Consider the following 17,684-nt stretch of genomic DNA (forward strand, 5'->3'; position numbering starts at 1 on the left):
TGCTTACCTAATATCTGTAGAATTGTCTCTGTCTTACAGAAGTCGCTGGACAAGATATTCAAAATACAATTTTATATTGCTATTTTGGTTTTAATGGATGATATTAGACATACTGTTAACAAGTTTAAAATGGTATAAATCAAAATAAGAAATTAAGAGGTATTTTAACAGCTCAGTTTTATTTTATTGATAATTAGAGAAAAAATGTTATACAGCTCAAGTAGTGTCCCCGAATTGGTATAAATTCTAACCTAACATAAACATTATTTTTGTCAAATAAGATATAAATTACATCAGATTATTTTGTCCAGTTAAGGAGGTAAGAGAGAAAATAAAACTCATAATCTTCCAGCTAAAATTTCTCAGTAAATTTTAATATCTTTTTGGTAATTTTAAATTATTTTTTTTATATTTCAAAATTCTCTTCCAGTCAACTTAAAAAAAACCTCTGTTTATTGAAATATCTTTACTTGCTGAATCTTATCTTGTAGTAGGTAGGTCATTGTGTAGTTTCATTTTTAAAGAAACCAAGTATTTCATATAAACTTTGGCATGTACATGTTTTCCACTTTTAGGTTATTTTTATTTTTAAAACTATTCCTACTAGTGTGACTGGTAGCAGAAAAATGCTACTAGTTTGGAATCAAAATCATGAAAATAAATAACATATATTTTTATTTGATTTCCCAAATCTATTCTTTTAAAACCTATCTCAGTTCTGGTTCATTTCTCTTCATTTCTCCATTCAAACTTTATTCCCTGGTGCTATTTTCATGATGTTATCTTGCAACCATTATTTAAATTAGAATTTGTAAACTCCTGAAGCAACTGTTCCCTTGTTAGTATGCTATAATTTGTGTAAGCTACTACCATGAAGATAGCAGTGCTTTGCTAATAATTGTAATAACTGTGGTTTTGAATGGCCCACTGTTTTCTTAAGGTTTCTAAAGTAATTTTAGTTATACTTTCACTTGTAAATAAAACTTTTTAACTGTAAAACATATGTTGGAAGTATTAAATTCTATAAACAAATATTACATAATTTAAGATGAATAAAAATGAAACTTTCACAATGTAATACTTTACTCATATATTTTAAATTAATTTAACTAGTATTTTTCCATGTATCAAATAGATTAAGCTCTTTAGGAATTTTTGATTTAAAAATTGGTTGTTAAGTGACTTGAGCAAAGATCTTTTTTTTTTGTCAGATAACTTTTCCAGTTTCTGGTTAAATAGGACAAAATGAACGTAACTATTTATTGCTGTTACTTTCTGAAACTCCACTTAAATAAAGTAAAATAATAAAAAAGCATAAACTCTGAAGTGCAAAAATAATAGGAAAGGCTATAACAGCTAAAAAGAAATGTCAACAGACTTTCGGAGCTGGAAAGCAGATGGATGAGTAGTAATTCACTTAGCAGAGGGAAAAAGCTGACAGACCTCCTACAGCTGGAAGATCTGCAAGAAGCAAACCAGTTTACATGGCACAGCTGGAACAGACACAAAGCTATGGTTTATTACACTTTGCCTCTTCCATGGCACAGAGAAAAGTCTCTCCCTGTGTTCTTTGCAGTTATATTGGAGACATTTGACTGAGATCTGAAAAATGAAATATGGGCAGTTGTAACATGTCACTTTATAAAGCATTCTTCAGGTTATTATTCTTATTTTTTTAAAGCTATTTCTATTAGTTTGACTGGTGTCAGAAAAAGGCAACCAGTTTGGACTCATATATCACTTTGGGCCATCCTCCTACTCTACCTTTCTTTTCTAAAGGTGAACTTGGGAGCCACATATTCTAGATGGTAAATCTGTAAGACAGATAGATACAAACTGGATCCTTAAGTCTTCAGGTAGAGGAATGCCTTCTTTCTAGGAGAGTTGAATTACCTGCATCAGACTGTATGCAACAAGAAAATGAACACTTACTCTGTTAAACCATTGAGATTTCAGGATTTATTTGTTACCACAGTATAGTTCATTCTATTCTAACTAAGATTCTTGGAAGGCTTAAGAATTATAGATGGTAAATAACTGTGAGAACAAATGTGATCAACGTGCCTAAAAATTATTCCTTTTCCTACAGACCATAGTGTAAGTGTGAAACATCATTCTGTGCAAATGCAGGTCATGTAAAGGTGTCTACATAGTTTGTAGGATGCCCTGACAGCTCCCTTTTTCTAATCAGTTTTCTTAAAGCAAGCAGCCAGGTCTAGAACTTCGCCACAAGAGATGGGGGACTCCTATTTTGGAAAAAATGATGAGAAAAAGAGTAAAGACTGATGGAGACCAACTTTTAAGGGTCCCAAATAAAATGTCTGAGTTGTGCATAATCAGTCAACAGTAATGTTTACTATCTGATGAACCATACCTGTATTCAAAGAGTTTCCATTCTGTGCTTGTGGTACCTCTTCCAAATCTGTAAGAGCAAAAGCTCCCTAAAGTTAAAAAAAGTATAATTTATATTGTCAAAGACATGAAATGATATATTCCATTCATGAAATAAAAGCAGGATATGATTAAAAAGAAATAAATAGGAAATAAGAAAAACATTCCTTTTGTATTTATATATTTTCAGACAGTGGGGAAGGGAGGGAGAAAGAGAGAGAAATCAATGTGTGTTTGCCTCTCCTGCACCCCCTGCTAGGGACCTGGCCCCCAACCCAGGCATGTGCCCTGACTGGGAATTGAACAAGTGACCCTTTGGTTCGCAGGCCAGCACTCAATCCACTGAGCCACATCAGCCAGGGTGGAAATAAGAAAAAAATCCTAGACATTAAAAATGTGACTGCAATGTATGCTAAAATTAATAAAAAGCTCAAAGATAATTTTCAAGAAATCTTTTTAAAACACTGAAGTTGGAGAGAAAAAGATCATAATTATATAGGTTAAACATGAAGGAGAAATGTATATGTCTATATTTATCATTATTACCTACATATGTGTGTGAGTATACTTCCTAAATTCAATAAGAAGAAAGACAGCCCACTAGAAAAATGGGTATATTAGTTTTGCATTGATTAAGTAATAATTCACACACACACACAAACCCCTCAGCTTAATACAAATGTATTCTCTTATAGTTCTGGAGGTCAGAAGCCTGAAAGTTAAGAAATCTTGAAATGGGAATATTATTCCATTTTCTTTGGAAGTTTCCACTGCATTTTCCAGTTTCCAGAGGCTGCCCACTTTCCCTGGCTTATGGCCTTGTATTAACCCAACCTGTAATACTGTTATCACATGTTCTTCTCAGTCTCTGGACCTTTTGTATTCTTCATACAGGGACCCTGGTAATTGCATTGGGCCCACCTGTATAATCTACAATAATCTCTTCCTTTGAAAATCCTTAACAATCACATCTGCAAAATTTCTTTTGGCATGAAAGGTAACGTATTCACAGCTTCTAGGGATTGGAGTGTGGACATCTTCTGGGGGACATTATTCAGCCAACCATAAAGGACAAACTGTAGGATGAGTCAATTCATAACATAGAAAATTTGGGTATTACTGAAGATGTGAGAAGATTATAAAGCTCAATGGTAATCTGAAAAACCAAATGCATTTCTCTACAATTTGGAAAAACTAAGTCTAATAAGACCAGTAGTTTTGAACATGTAGGAAAGGAGAATTTTCACAATATCTAACACATTTGATAACATGAATATTTATGGCCCAACTCCAGGGTAACATACTAGGGAAAATCTCTCACACATGTAGCAAATAGATGCATGTAAAAGACGGTTCAATACATAATCCTGTGGAATTGCAAGAAATTAAGCAAAACCGAAAGGTACACTGGAAAGTGAATACATATATGCATTGGCATGTGACTCACTAATAAAAATGAATGACCATTATCTGAATTTATCAACATGGATAGATCTAGAAGTCATAATATTAAATGAGGAATATGATTTCCAGAGTAATATGTGTTTTAAGCAAAGGTTTTTAAAATATGCAAAACAAGAATGCTGCATGCCATTTATGAACATACACATATTAGTTAAACCAAATTTTTGTGGGTTTGATCCCTAAGCAGAGCACATGTTTGGGTTGTGGGTTCCATCCCCAATCCAGGCAGGTACAGGAGGCAACTGCTTCTCTCTCGCACTGATACTTATCTCTTGCATTGATGTTTCTCTCTCTCCCTTCCTATCCACCCCTGCCCCACATGCAATGAAAAAATGTCCTTGGGTAAGGATTAAAAAAAAAAAAGAAAACAAACAGACATAGTAGAGAATAATGCCTGTTATTTTTAGGAGAATAGCTATATGTAGAAAAAAAGATGGGATTGTAAAGAACAAGAAATTTTACCTGAATTTGTAATTTTTAATTTATTTAATGAAACCTGAAGCATATGTTGGCCTTTGCTATGAAAAAGGGGAGTATTTATTATATTACTCTTCTCTGAATGTTTGAGATATTTAATATTAAAGTAGTAATTGAAGTCTTAATGAAATGAAGGCACTTTTCCAGTGAAAAGTTTCTGGTGAAAGGTTTCTGTCCTTATTTTGTACATAAAGACACAGGAAGTAAGAATTACTAGAGTAATTTTTTGTTTCAAAGATTTCCTTTACAGTTGAATACTTGCAAAGTAATTTATAAATGACAACATAGTCTGTAAATGTCAAGGATGTGTAATTACCATAGCATCTTCTTTTTAAAAAGACAAATCAATAACACATGTCTGTTTTATTAAAAATGCCCACCGCCTCACTGAAAGGATGGGTCCCCATTTCTGACTGTAGACAAGAAACTTTGTTATGGACTTTTCTTCACAAAGTGTTTCTATTTACAATAAAGGTCACCATAACTCTGGCATGTGAGCAGATCACATTTTATTATCCTTTTTTTCCTGTAGGAATGAAACTAAGCAGCCAAGAGACTAAGGTCATGCAAATGCATTGTGATACAAAATTCAGGTCCCAGATAGTTCTGATTTACAATTTAATTCTGATTCAATATTCTAGTAAAATGGAATCTCACAGATCAAGTTAGACCAAGGCCCTGTGTGGTACCTTTTATGATTACTTTTTTAACCAAGGGGGCTGATTAGTGAAAGTAACATTAAAAGTAAGTAAATATGTAATCAACAGAAAATATATTCTTTTGAATTCCAAGAACTAGGAGATCTTTTCAAAAACACAAAGACATAATAACATTAAAAATAAGTAAATATGTAATCAATGGAGTATATACTCCTTTTTATTGTTATACTGTTACAGTTGTCTCCATTTTTCCCGCTTTGCCCTCCTTCACTAAACCCACCTTCTGCCCCCACAGTCAGCCCCCACACCATTGTCAATGTCCATGAGTCATTCATACATGTTTCTTCACTAGTCCCTTCCCCTTCTTTCTACCATTATCCTCCTCCCTTCTCTCCTCTGGCTGATGTTAGCTTGTTCTGTGCTTCAGTGTCTCTGGTTCTATTTTGCTCATTAGTTTATTTTATTCATTAGATTCCTCTTCTAAGTGAGATCATATAGTATTTGTCTTCTACCAACTCACTTATTTCACTTAGCATAATAGCCTCCACTTCCATCCATGCTATTGCAAAAGGTAGGAATTCCTTCTTTTTATCTGCTGTGTAGTGTAGTACTCCATTGTGTAACTGTACCAATTTTTTTGATCCCCTCATCTACTTATGGGTCCTAGGCTGTTTCCAGCACTTGGCTATTGTAAATAGCACTTCTATGAACATAGGGATGCATAAGTTCTTTTGAATTGGTGTTCTGGGATTCTTAAGGTATATTCCCAGCAATGGAATTGCTGGTCCAAGAGGCAATTCTATTTTTAATTTTTTGAGGAAATTTCGTATTGTTTTCTACAGTGGCTGCCCCAGTCTTCCTTCCCACCAACAGTGCACTAGAATTCCCTTTTCTCTAGTTCCCATCCTTGCTAGCAGCTGTTTGTTGATTTATTAGTGATGGCTATTCTGAGAAGTGTGAGATATTATCTCATTGTGGTTTTAATTTGCATCTTTCTGATGGCTAGTGTTGTTGAGCATCTTTTCATATGTGTATGGGCCCTCTGTATGTCCTCCTTGGAGAAGTGTCTATTCAGGTGCTTTGCCCATTTTTTAATTGGATTTATTTTCTTCTCGGTTTTGAGTCATTTGAGTACTTTAAGTATTTTGGAGAATTAACCCTGTCCAATGTATCATTGGCAGATATGTTCTCCCATTCGGTGAGTTCTCTTTTCATTTTGGTGGTGGTTTCTTTAGCCATGCAGAAGCTTTTTATTTTAATGTGGTCCCATTGGTTTATATTTTCCTTGCCCTAGGAGATATATCAGCAAAAATACTGCTGCCTGGGATATCTGAAATTTTAGTTTATGGTGTCATGACTTATATTTAAGTCTTCTATCCATTTTGAGTTTATTCTGGTGTATGGTGGAAGTTGGTGGTCTGGTTTCATTTTTTTGCATGTACCAGTCCAATTCTCCCAATAGTCTCCCAAAGAGACTATTTTTACTATGTTGTATGTTCATGCCTGCTTTGTCAAATATTAACTGACCATAGAGACATGGGTTTATTTCCCAGCTCTCTGTTCCACAGCCATTGATGTATGTGTCTGTTCTTATACAAGCACCAGGCTGTTTTGATTACAGTGAGCTTGTAATATAGTTTTATATCAGGTATTGTGATCATTCCGACTTTATTCTTCTTTCTCAAGATTGCAGAGTCTATTTGGGGTCTTTATCAGTTCCATATAAATTTTTATAGTATTTTTTCTACCAGTGAAATATACCACTGGTATTTTAATATAAATTGTGTTGAATCTATAGATTGCTTTGGGTATTGTGGACACTTTGATGACGTTAATTCTTCCAATCCATGAACAGGTAATACACTTCCATTTATTTGTATCTTCCCCAATTTCTTTCTTCAGTGTTCTATAGTTTCCTGGGTACAAGTCTTTTACCTCTTTGGTTAAATTTATTCCTTGGTACTTTATTTTTCTTGCTGCTATAGTAAATGGGATTTTTCTCTAGTTTCTGTTTCTGATATTTAATTGTTGGTGTACAAAAATGCCTTTTCTGAATATTGACTTTGTATCCCGCTACTTTGCCAAATTCACTTATTAGGTCAAGTAGTTTTTCGGTGGAGACTATAGGGTTTTCTATGTATACTATCATGTTGTCTACAAATAATGACAGTTTTACTTCCTCCTTTTGAATTTGGATGCTGTGGCTAGAACTTCCAGTATATGTTGAATAAGAGTGGTGAAAACAGACACCCTTGTCTTGTTCCTGGTCTTAGGGGAAATGCTTTTAGTTTTTCTCCATTGAGTGTAATGTTGGCTATAGGTTTCTCACGTGTGGTCTTTATTATGTTGAGGTATGCTCCCTCTCTCCCCCACTTTGCTGAGAGTTTTTATCATAAATGGATGCTGGATTTTATCAAACCCTTTTTCAGAATTTATTGATATGATCATGTGGTTTTTGTCCTTCATTTTACTTACGTGGTGTATTACATTTATTGTTTTGCAGAACTGTACAATCCTTGCATCCCTGTGATAAGTCTCACTGATCATGATGTATGATCTTTTTAATGTATTGCTGGATCAGGCTTGCCAATATTTTGTTTCGATTTTAGCATCTATGTTCATCAGAGACATTTGCCTATACTTTTCTTACAAAACCGACACCAGCATAAATACCCCCCAACCACTACCATGATATCAACAACAAGTGAGTTAACATTAGTAAAGTTTGAAAGAGAATAAGAATATTATAAGAAATATAAAAAGAATATGAGGTAACTAATGAAAAAAATGATTTTGAGAGGGTAGGGGAGCAGAAATACTGTCAGTAGGGAATAGAAACAAAGTGAAGAAAAGAGGAAAATAAATTTTACAATGTAAATAAAATATGGAGGGCATAGGGCAAAATGGAATAAAAAGGGAGGAATAAAATATGAGGTTTGGAGAAAAAAATAATGAAAATGTAGGGACCAAATTGAAGAAAAACAACCACGGCAGTGATATCCACAAGTGAGCAAAGATTAATAAAGGTGGAAAGAGAATAATAATATAATAAAAAGGAAAAAAGATTGTGTGATGTCTAAAGGAAAGTAAAATGATTTTCAGAGGAGAGAGGGAGGAGAAATAATAAGTGCAAGGGTAAGAAACCAGTTTAAGAAAGGGAGAAAATAATATTTAAAATGAAAAAAAGACAAGGCAGTAGGAAAGTGAAATAGAGTAGGACAGGTGAACAGTAAAATATGAGATTTAAAATAAGAAGAAAATAATGAATCACTAGGGATATATTTGAAGAAAGGCAACAAGGATCCCAGTATTAATCACAACTGAGCAAATATTAATAAAAGTGGAATTACAATAAGGATATTATAAGAAAGGGAAAACAATGTGAGATGACTAACAGAAAGAAAGACGGTTTTGAGAGATTGGACAGAGGAGAAATAGTAAGAGTGAAGAATAGAAACAAGGGAAACAGGTAGAAAGGGAAAAATAAATTTAAACCAAAAATAAGAAGGATGAAGGCAAAATGGAGTAAGAGAAGGGAAGAGTAAAGTATGGGATGTGAATAAAAACTAAAATAAACATTAAAAATAATAATATTAATAATATATATAAAACAAAAGAAAATAAAAAATTAAAAGTAGTGAAATAATAGGAACAAAATTGAAGACAAAGAAACCATGTTAAAAAGCTACCCAGGAGAAAAATAGTGCAAATAATGAAAAAGAACGAAGTAGAATTCATCTCAGCAGAGTCTAGTGTTTGTTTGCCTATTGTCTTCTCCTTCAGGATCTGTTCCTGATGTCAGCTGGTGACCCAGTCTAGCTTTAGGCACCTTTTTCAAGGCTGCAAGCAATCCACAGTCTTTGGTTGTCTCCTTCAAGCTTGGCTGGTTCTCACTTCTTGCCCTGCTGACTTTTTATTAGCACAAGGCCTAGGAGTGGCTCCTCTAACTTCCGACAGCACTATGTGTAACACCTCTACCTGCCTCCAGAGGTGGCCCCTCATGTGATCAGGAGCGTGGGGTTCCTGAGTCACCCACCAAGGGACACTGTCCAGTCTTCAGGGAAGAACATGGATGTGTTCCCCCACCTCCACATCACATGTATTGCCTTGTCCCAGATTATTTACAATAAGGTGTAGTTTCAGATGAATCAGCTGTCTGTTTCATGTGAGGAGCCAATCTGTATAAAAGGATACGCTCTTTCTTGCTTGGTGCTGATGACAGCTCTGAGTGAGAGCTGAGCTGGGCATGGCCCTGAATACCTCTTGCTGCTCCAATTTCTAATCTCTCTGCTCTGCTGTTGGCATAGGGCCCGAGGAGGAGCCAGCATAGTGTCTGATAAAAGTTCATAAAGGGCTTCTTTGGAGATTCTCTTTATTTCCCCTGTAGATATGGGCCCTGTAGGGGATCTTTGAGCCTGGTCTTACTGTTCTACAGAGTTTGCAAATCCCATAGGTAGGGGTGGGCACATGTTCCTCTTACCAGGAGTTTGTTTTTGAGGTGTCAGTGGCCCTGCCTGGCTGCAAAGAATCTCAGGCACTGAGCTTTTGCCTGTCCAGCTCCTAGCTCAGTGCTCTTACAGAAGGCTCAGACCCAAACCCCCCATTTTAAGTACAGTCCCCTGCTCACCAGCCATGGTGGATGGGATCCTGCAATCCCTTTACCTTCCAGCCTTCTACTCTTCCTCGCCAGCATGATTTACTGGGCATGAACTGCACTTTAAATATGGCCTCTTTGCTGCCAAGGCAGCTGTGTGCATGCATGTGGTCCCTGCCCAGCCACACCTCCACTGCCATCTTTAAAAAAGTCCTTATGTGGCACCCACACTGCAGCTCCGAGACACTGACTTGCTCTTTGTGCACTCCACTTCCCCCAAAGGCAAAAAGTCTTTCTCAGTCAGGGTTGTCCACAACCTGCCAGTGCCTCTGACAGTTTTAGGAGACAGAATTTCTCTCTTGAACTCTTCCTGTTGATGCTGCAGTTATGGATGTTCTGCTCACTGTGTGTGTGCAACTTGAGTCTTCCAGACTTTGTATATCCTCCTAAGTCTCTCCCGATTAACGTTGTGGGTTCCCTGTGTTCTCTCCTCTGCTGCAGGCACCTTGCTCAGGGTATGTCCCCTTCAACTTATAAAATCTCTTACAAGACAATGCAAAGCTTCCCCTGTACTCCTTGGCTTCAAAAATTCACATCAGTTAAGATTGCATTGATTGTTTAGGTCAGTTGTTAGAAGATCAGCCGAAAATCCATGCTGGGGGAATGAGCAAGAGGGCTCAGCTTCCACTTACTTGGCCTCCATATTCTCACCCCCTCTATATACTCCTTCTGATTTCAAGAATTGGGAGCCCTTTAGAAAAACACAAGAACACAAGAGCCCTGAAGCTCCATGCAAGTGCCTGTACTATTGGTGTCTTATTATCCATTCTACTTGTTTAATAGCATAAGTCAGTTCAAGGGAGATGAACAACAGATAATGAAAGCTCGTGATGGGAATAAACAAACAACCACTTTAACTGTAGACAAAGAATTGCATAGTGTGGGACCTTCTTCATAAAAGGAAGAAGAAAGTCCATCTTGGAAATTGAAACTCATTCTAAAATATACACACATTGAAAAACTTTATTAAATTTCTCTATGAGTTTGCCAGGGTTTCCTTAACAATCACCACAGACTGGATGCTTAAACATCAAAAATTACTTTTCTCACAATTCTGAGGCTGGAAAGTCCAAGATCAGGTATCAGCAAGGTTGGTTTCCTCTGGGCCTCTTTCCTTGGTTCGTAGAAGGTTGTCTTTGCTCTATGTCTTCACATAGTCTTTCCTCTCTGTGTCTGTGTCCTCATCTTCATATAAGGACACCAGTCATATTGAATTGGGGCCCACTCTAGAGACCTTCTTTTAACTTAATTACCTCTTTAACGACTCCATATACAAGCACATCTGAGGTACTAGAGGTTGGTACTTCAACATGTAATTTGGGAAGGGGACACAGTTCAGCCAATTACACTTTCTGAAAAGGCAAAAACCTATAAACTTCTTGTTGATTAACACCTACCTGCACATTGTACAGTGACTGTACATTTGTTTCAGGTGGGCCACTTATTTTCAAGAGAGGTTCTTCCCAGTGTGTCCTGATTCCAAGCCCTGATAACCCTCTATGCAGTCTCCATTTCTGCGATTCTGGTCCTGTTCTACTTATTTGCTTAGTTTGTTTTTTTCTGTTTTTTGTTTTGTTTTGTTTTGTTTTGTTTTAGGTTCAGTTGTTGATAGTAGTGAGTTTGTTGACATTTTACTGTTCATAGTTTTGATCATCTTATTTTTCTTAGATAAGTCTCTTTAACAGTTCATATAATAAGGGCTTGGTGATGAGGAACTCCTTTAACTTGACCTTATCGGTGAAGCACTTTATCTACCCTTCCTTTCTACATGATAGCTTTGCTGGATAGAGTAATCTTGGATGGAGGTCCTTGCCTTTCATGACTTGGAATACTTCTTCCCAGCCCTTCTTGCCTGCAAAGTTTCTTTTGAAAAATCAGCTGATAGTCTTATGGCAACTCCTTTGTAGGTAACTGTCTCCTTTTCTGTTGTTGCTTTTAAGATTTTCTCCTTATCTTTAATCTTGGTTAATGTAATTATGATGTGACTTGGTGTGTACTTCCTTGGGTCCAACTTCTTTGGGACTCTCTGAGCTTCCTGGACTTCCTGGAAGTCTATTTCCTTTGCCAGATTCTAGAAGTTCTCCTTCATTATGCTTTCAAATGAGTTTTCAGTTTCTTGCTCTTCCTCTTCTCCTTCTGGCACCACTGTGATTTGGATGTTGGATGTCCCAGAGGTTCCTAAGCCTCACCTCATTTTTTTGAATTCTTGTTTCTTCATTCTGTTCTGGTTGAATGTTTCTTTCTTCTTTCTGCTCCAAACTGTTGATTTGAGTCCTGGTTTCCTTCCCATCACTGTTGGTTTCCTGTATATTTTCCTTTATTTCACTTTTCATAGCCTTCACTTTTTCCTCTAGTTTGCAACCATACTCAATCAATTCTGTGAGCATCCTTATTACCAGTGTTTTGAACTCCTCATCTGATAGGTTGGCTATCTCCTTGTTGCTCAGTTCTTTTTCTGGGGTTTTGATTTGTTCTTTCATTTGGGCCATATTCCCTTGTCTCAGCACTCCTGTTACATAGTAAGGGGTGGAGTCTTAGGTATTTGTCAGGGCAAGGCAACCCACATTGCTTTGTTGTGATACTGTCCATGGGGGAGGAGTCAGAGAGGCAACAATGCTGTTTGCTTGGGTCTCTGCTGGCTTTCAGTCACTTCCCCCACAATCCACAAGCAAATTTGGCCTTGATTTCCAGGTGGGTGGGCTTTTGTACCTTCTAGGATTCAGTGAGTCTCTCCAATGAACTCTCCTGTGAGGCTGGGAGTTTCTCCTGCTACCACATCCCTCATAGGTTTTTACAGCCAGAGGTTTTGAGACTTTCTTTTCCCACATTGGAACCTTAGGTGGCATGATCTGTCTCCCCAGTTGTTCCTCCTGGCTTATCCACTTGCAAATGTGAGACCACCTGGTCTGCCAGCTGCTTCCTTGCTGCATGTCCTTTCCTCTTCAGTTGCCTGTCTCCACCCCTTCTATCAGTTTAGATGAAGATTTCTGCCTTAACTCCTTGGTTGTCTGTCTTCCACACTGTTTGAGTCTCTGGCAGTTCTGGTTTTTCTTTTTTAATTCATTGTTTTCCCTCTTTTGGTTGTGGGAGGTAGCAAAGCATTTTTACCTATACCTCCATTTTGGCCAGAAGTCTCATAAGAAACCTTTCTAAACATACTTTTGAAGAACCCACATACCTAACTCTTTGTACTTTATGCTTCCTAATTTGAAAAATGTATGACAGTTGTAAAATTGGCTTTTAGTTTCTCCCATTGGTATGCCTGTAAATGTTTAAGCACCATTCTTTGCAGTCATCTGTCAGGGGCTTGATTTGTAGCATTTACTGATATCTGTAGTATAAATACTCCCTCCATGACAATTTTAAGTGACTTCATGTGAGTTCAACTCACTTCCAGAATTTCTGAAAATGTAAGAGTTAGTTGTTGTGAAATAGTATTTCTAGTTCTAGCATACCACTGGTCCCCATCCCCACAAAGTGTTATATCAAGTCTTTGAATATGCTGTTTTTTTTAAACTTAGTTTCCTTTCTGTGCCTGAGAAACTCCTCTTTAAAAATATAGCTCAGATGTACTCTCTTAAAAAAGCTAGCCTCTACCCCTGCCTTTCCAGGTGGTCCATCATTGTCTCATCAGTATTTGTCCTCATCATTCATTATAAATGCTTTTATATTGAGTTCATCACATTATCACATTATTTTATTTTTACTTCTTTATATGTTTGCCAATTAGGCTGCTAATATTCAATAACATTCAAATTTTACAGGTGAGGAAATTGCTGCTCTGAGCCTAAAAGTATAGGGAAACATAATAGTATATTTTATTTTTTAATAGCTTAGTATTTAAAAGAATGGATAGATGGATACTCCAAAGCTTACATTTACCTTTGTTTGACCCTAGATCAATGATTTAGCCTTCCTGAGCCAAAGTTTTCTCATCTATAAATGGACATAATAATATGTGAACTCATGAGATTATGGAAAGAGTCTGTGTAGTGCAAGGTTGTTTGACACCTGGGAACCAGTCAATAAATTGTAACTGTGGTCTGTATTGTAGGTAAAAACACTCTAGCAGAACCACCATTATAAGTAAAAGGTGTAGTCGCCTTACATATGTGTCTTGCTAGAGTGAAATAAGTTCACTGTTTCAAATGAAATAGATCATACATTTTTAAAATGCACATTCTTCAATATTTTATCATGACGTCTCCAAGATTTTTCAAATCCACAAATTTGAACACTTAAACTAGACTTCATTTTTTAAAAAATTGTAGGCACTTCATAATGTTGGTTACACTAGTTTAATCTATGGCCAACTGGTTTCTGCTTGTGTTCCTTTAGCCTTTGCATGAAAGACTCCTTTCCTTTGACCGTCCAGTCCTGCATCATGCCGAAAGACTGTGAGACCACCGAATGGTCCTCCTGGAGTCCCTGCTCCAAGACGTGTCGTTCAGGGAGTCTCTCACCAGGATTTAGGAGCAGGATCCGGAATGTGAAACACATCGCTATTGGGGGTGGAAAGGAGTGCCCTGAACTTCTCGAGAAACAGGCCTGCATTGTTGAAGGAGGACTTTTGCAGCCATGTCCCAGGTACTGTGCATTCTGTAGTGTGAGTATTCAGTTTTCCATACAGCCTCATTTTTGTGATGTAGGGATGTTAACAATCACAACAGCAGTTGTGACTCATGTTTGTTGAGTCTGTACTTAGTACACAGTTCCATATTAGGCAGTATAGCACAATATGTTAAGAGCATGGGCTTTGGTATTGATTCTCTGGGATCCAATCCTATTTCTGTGACTTTCTAATTATGTGAATTTTGTCAAGTGACTAAATTCTAGTGTCTAGTTTATACATCTACTAACAGCATTTCACTAATCACCAGGCACATAATGAATGCTCAATAACTATTAGTTATCATTACCTGACATGTTGTACCCAATACTTCTAACAAACTAAGAAACTATTCATAGTACCTTCATTTTGCAAGTGAGGACATTACTGCTGAGAGAGTTAAATAATCCTTGTGGTTACATGGCTGATGAGTAAGAAGACTCTCTTTTCTTATTTAGTTTGGTCTGCAGATCTACCTGCCGCCCTGTGCAATTTCTATTCCATAGCCTCTCAGGAGCCAGAGAATGTTGGACAAAAGGTTACTGTAGATTAGTAGCTATATTTTAATGTCTTGATATTTGTTATATCTTCTCTGGCTAATAGCCCTTGGGCAAGGCCTCCAGTGTGTTTTCCTTTGCGCTGTTGGTGCACAATGGACTGGCCTGATAATGACAGCAGTCATGGAGAGCTGGTTGTTCAGAAGTCTATTTGGGGTAGATCTATAGTAACTCCTGCTGGACAGCTGTCCTGAACCCTATTTGTTTAATCTGCAGCTATTTTAGATAGACCTTTCCCTATAGTTTCTAAGATTTGAGAATAATTTTCCCAGATAAAAATAAGATGAGGCAAAAATAGCTTCTTGTAGAAATAAATCATCTGAGGATATGAGAAAAGTACTGGGTTACAAACTCAATAGGTGCTCTGAAACCTGAAATGCTGTGTGTATTGGTTGCTGGGGGTAGATAGAGGAGCAAGTTTCTCTTGTTGGTTTCTTAGCCGTTTGCTTCCTCTCTCTCACCATTGATATCAGTGTGGGTTCAGCATATTCTTTACATACTGATTGCTCACTGTTTTTACTAAGATGGCCCCTTAGATTCTCATTATTTCTTACCTTAAAAGCAGAGATGGTAGGTGCAGTTCATGATCCTTTAGAGATTAAGATATTGTCTCAGAGAATTTTCCTTCTTTGTGTTGAGTATTTGCCCATTCTTTCAAAACACTAGTTGGCGGCAAAGCATGGAATTGGAAATAGGATAAAATTTGGGATCTCTGACACTCTTGAACTGGGATAGACCCAGATTAAAATGGAATAACCATCACTTATTAGCTGTGTGTCCTTGGACAAGCTATATAATTTCTCTAAGGCATTTAAGTCTTCAGTAAAATATGTGTAATTATGCTGCCTGTATTGAAGGCTGAAAGGTACATACTGGCTATGTAAAGTGTCAGTCCTGGTGCTCAGTGCATAGGAGGCATTACAAGAATGGCAACCTTTATTGTTGCTGTTTGCTGGTATGCTTTCTTCCTTCAGAAAAGATCTCTCTTTCCTTACAAGGCATACTGTAGTAATTCCAGCTTTTTTTTTCTGAGTAATTTGGAATTTTTTTCCCTATGGAGACATAATTCAGAAAGGTCCTCAATGGTAAAGTGCCAGGAATAGAATCTGGGTTTAATGTTGACCTGGATATCAGTGCCATTTTCTTCATTCCTTTCACAGAATGGCCAGTGATGTCTTCTAGACATTTTAAACAGTTAGTTGATTTATAGATATCACTCCATGTTTTTCTCCTTTTTGTAAATAACTGTTACAGTTCTCTTGGAAGTGACAGTGATGCCTTCCTGATATGCTGAAAAAGTTGACTTGCATCTATATTTGTTAAGTTATGACTACTTTTATTGAGGACCTACAGATGGCTGATAACTTTATCAGAGATTTCACAGAGATTATTTAGAATAACATAGAGTTGATCATACAAAGTTGAAGTTTTGAGAGTGAAACACACGTAAGTTGATATTGTTCAAATTCAAACTGAAGCTCATTTGGCTCCAAAGTGAGTGGTTTTTTTACTCAATTGCAATGACTGCCATGATATTCCCAGTGAAGGCTCACCAAGATATGGGTACATATAAACATAAGTATGTATCCACATGTATAATTTTTCCCCAAAATGGGAATGATGATGATTTAAGATGTACTCAAGATGAATTTCTGTATTGACCTTCATTTTATTGTATCTTAACATCTGAAAATAGAGGCTAAAACATTTAATTGTTGATGAACCTGGCCCTCTAGTTCTGTTATTTGATGATGTTACTGAGCTAAACATTTTAAAACACCCTTTCAAATAGTACATTTGCAGGAAATAGGAGTCTTGGAAAATTCACTGTATACCAATCAGCATTTCCGAGGGAGAATGATGTGTTAATTAATGATTGCACTTGGTGGTAAAAAGGGGAATGCATAAATAACCACAACAAAATTAACATTGGCTGACATTCTTATTTGTCTGTAATCTGAGCTCTGGCCTCTACCGCAGGAAAGCATAAAAGCTGTCTACTAACTTTTATTTCTAGCTTGACATTTGTGATTAAAATTCATTGTAAACAAGGGAAATGGAAACAAAAATCTATTAGGGAACAAAAATGCCAATTTTTCCTTTCCCAGAATTCACGAGCAATTCATATGCATCAAGCAGTTTTATTCACCACAAAATTTCTCCCCAGCAGGAAAAATGCACATTTCTGTGACTTTTCATAGTGTTTTTTAAACTCTGTTGGAATGTAGCTGGGCTTTTACCTTTCCACCATCTTCGCCATGAGACATGCTCATCAATTCAGTGGATGTGCAGTGCATTCTTGCTGTGTGCCAAGCACTGTGGTAAGTGTTTGGAACACCCCTGAGAACAAAATAAAGTTCCCTCTTCTTCACGGGACTTACATTTTAGTGAAGATACACCAAGTCAATATAATACATTAAACTATAGATATATTTTTGTATGAGCTATGAAAAAAGTAAAACACTGGGTTTTATGAGATGCTGTGAGAAGGGTCAGCTCAGGGCACGGTATGGAACAGGGTCACTAGAGAAGCCTTGTTTGAATAGGCAGCATTTGGGGGCAGAGGGCTTGCAGGAAGTGAGGAAATTTGCTATTATGGTAAGTAGGGGAAGACTATTCTTCCAAGAAGAGGGTAATGCTAGAAAGGGTTCCAGTACCTGTATAAGAATATTGCTTAAAAAGTTCCTCTGTTGTACAGCTTTAGTGTTACTCTGGGCTCCACAAACCTGCATTTCAGCTCAAAATACTATGAATACCAGTCCCTAAAGCATCATTTCATACAAGCAATTGTGACCAAGAGGAACCCATTCCAGAAGCACTCCCTGAGAATGGAGCAGTTTGGAAGTTGCCTTGGGGCAAGTAATTTAACTTGA

General features: G+C 36.9%; 1 protein-coding gene across 1 annotated transcript in view; it reads left to right on the top strand.

Moving 5' to 3' along the window:
* The window catches only part of THSD7B (thrombospondin type 1 domain containing 7B), a 776,886-nt gene that overhangs the window by 185,317 nt on the left and 573,885 nt on the right, over window positions 1–17,684 (top strand). Inside the window, exon 3 of the mRNA XM_045826088.1 lies at window positions 13,984–14,232. Within this exon, the coding sequence (XP_045682044.1) occupies window positions 13,984–14,232 (249 nt within the window). The remainder of the gene's footprint in view (window positions 1–13,983; window positions 14,233–17,684) is intronic.

This window comes from Phyllostomus hastatus, unplaced genomic scaffold (genome assembly GCF_019186645.2).
Source record: "Phyllostomus hastatus isolate PE091 unplaced genomic scaffold, TTU_PhHast_1.1 phas_scaffold_60, whole genome shotgun sequence".
Taxonomy (NCBI): Eukaryota; Metazoa; Chordata; class Mammalia; order Chiroptera; family Phyllostomidae; genus Phyllostomus; species Phyllostomus hastatus.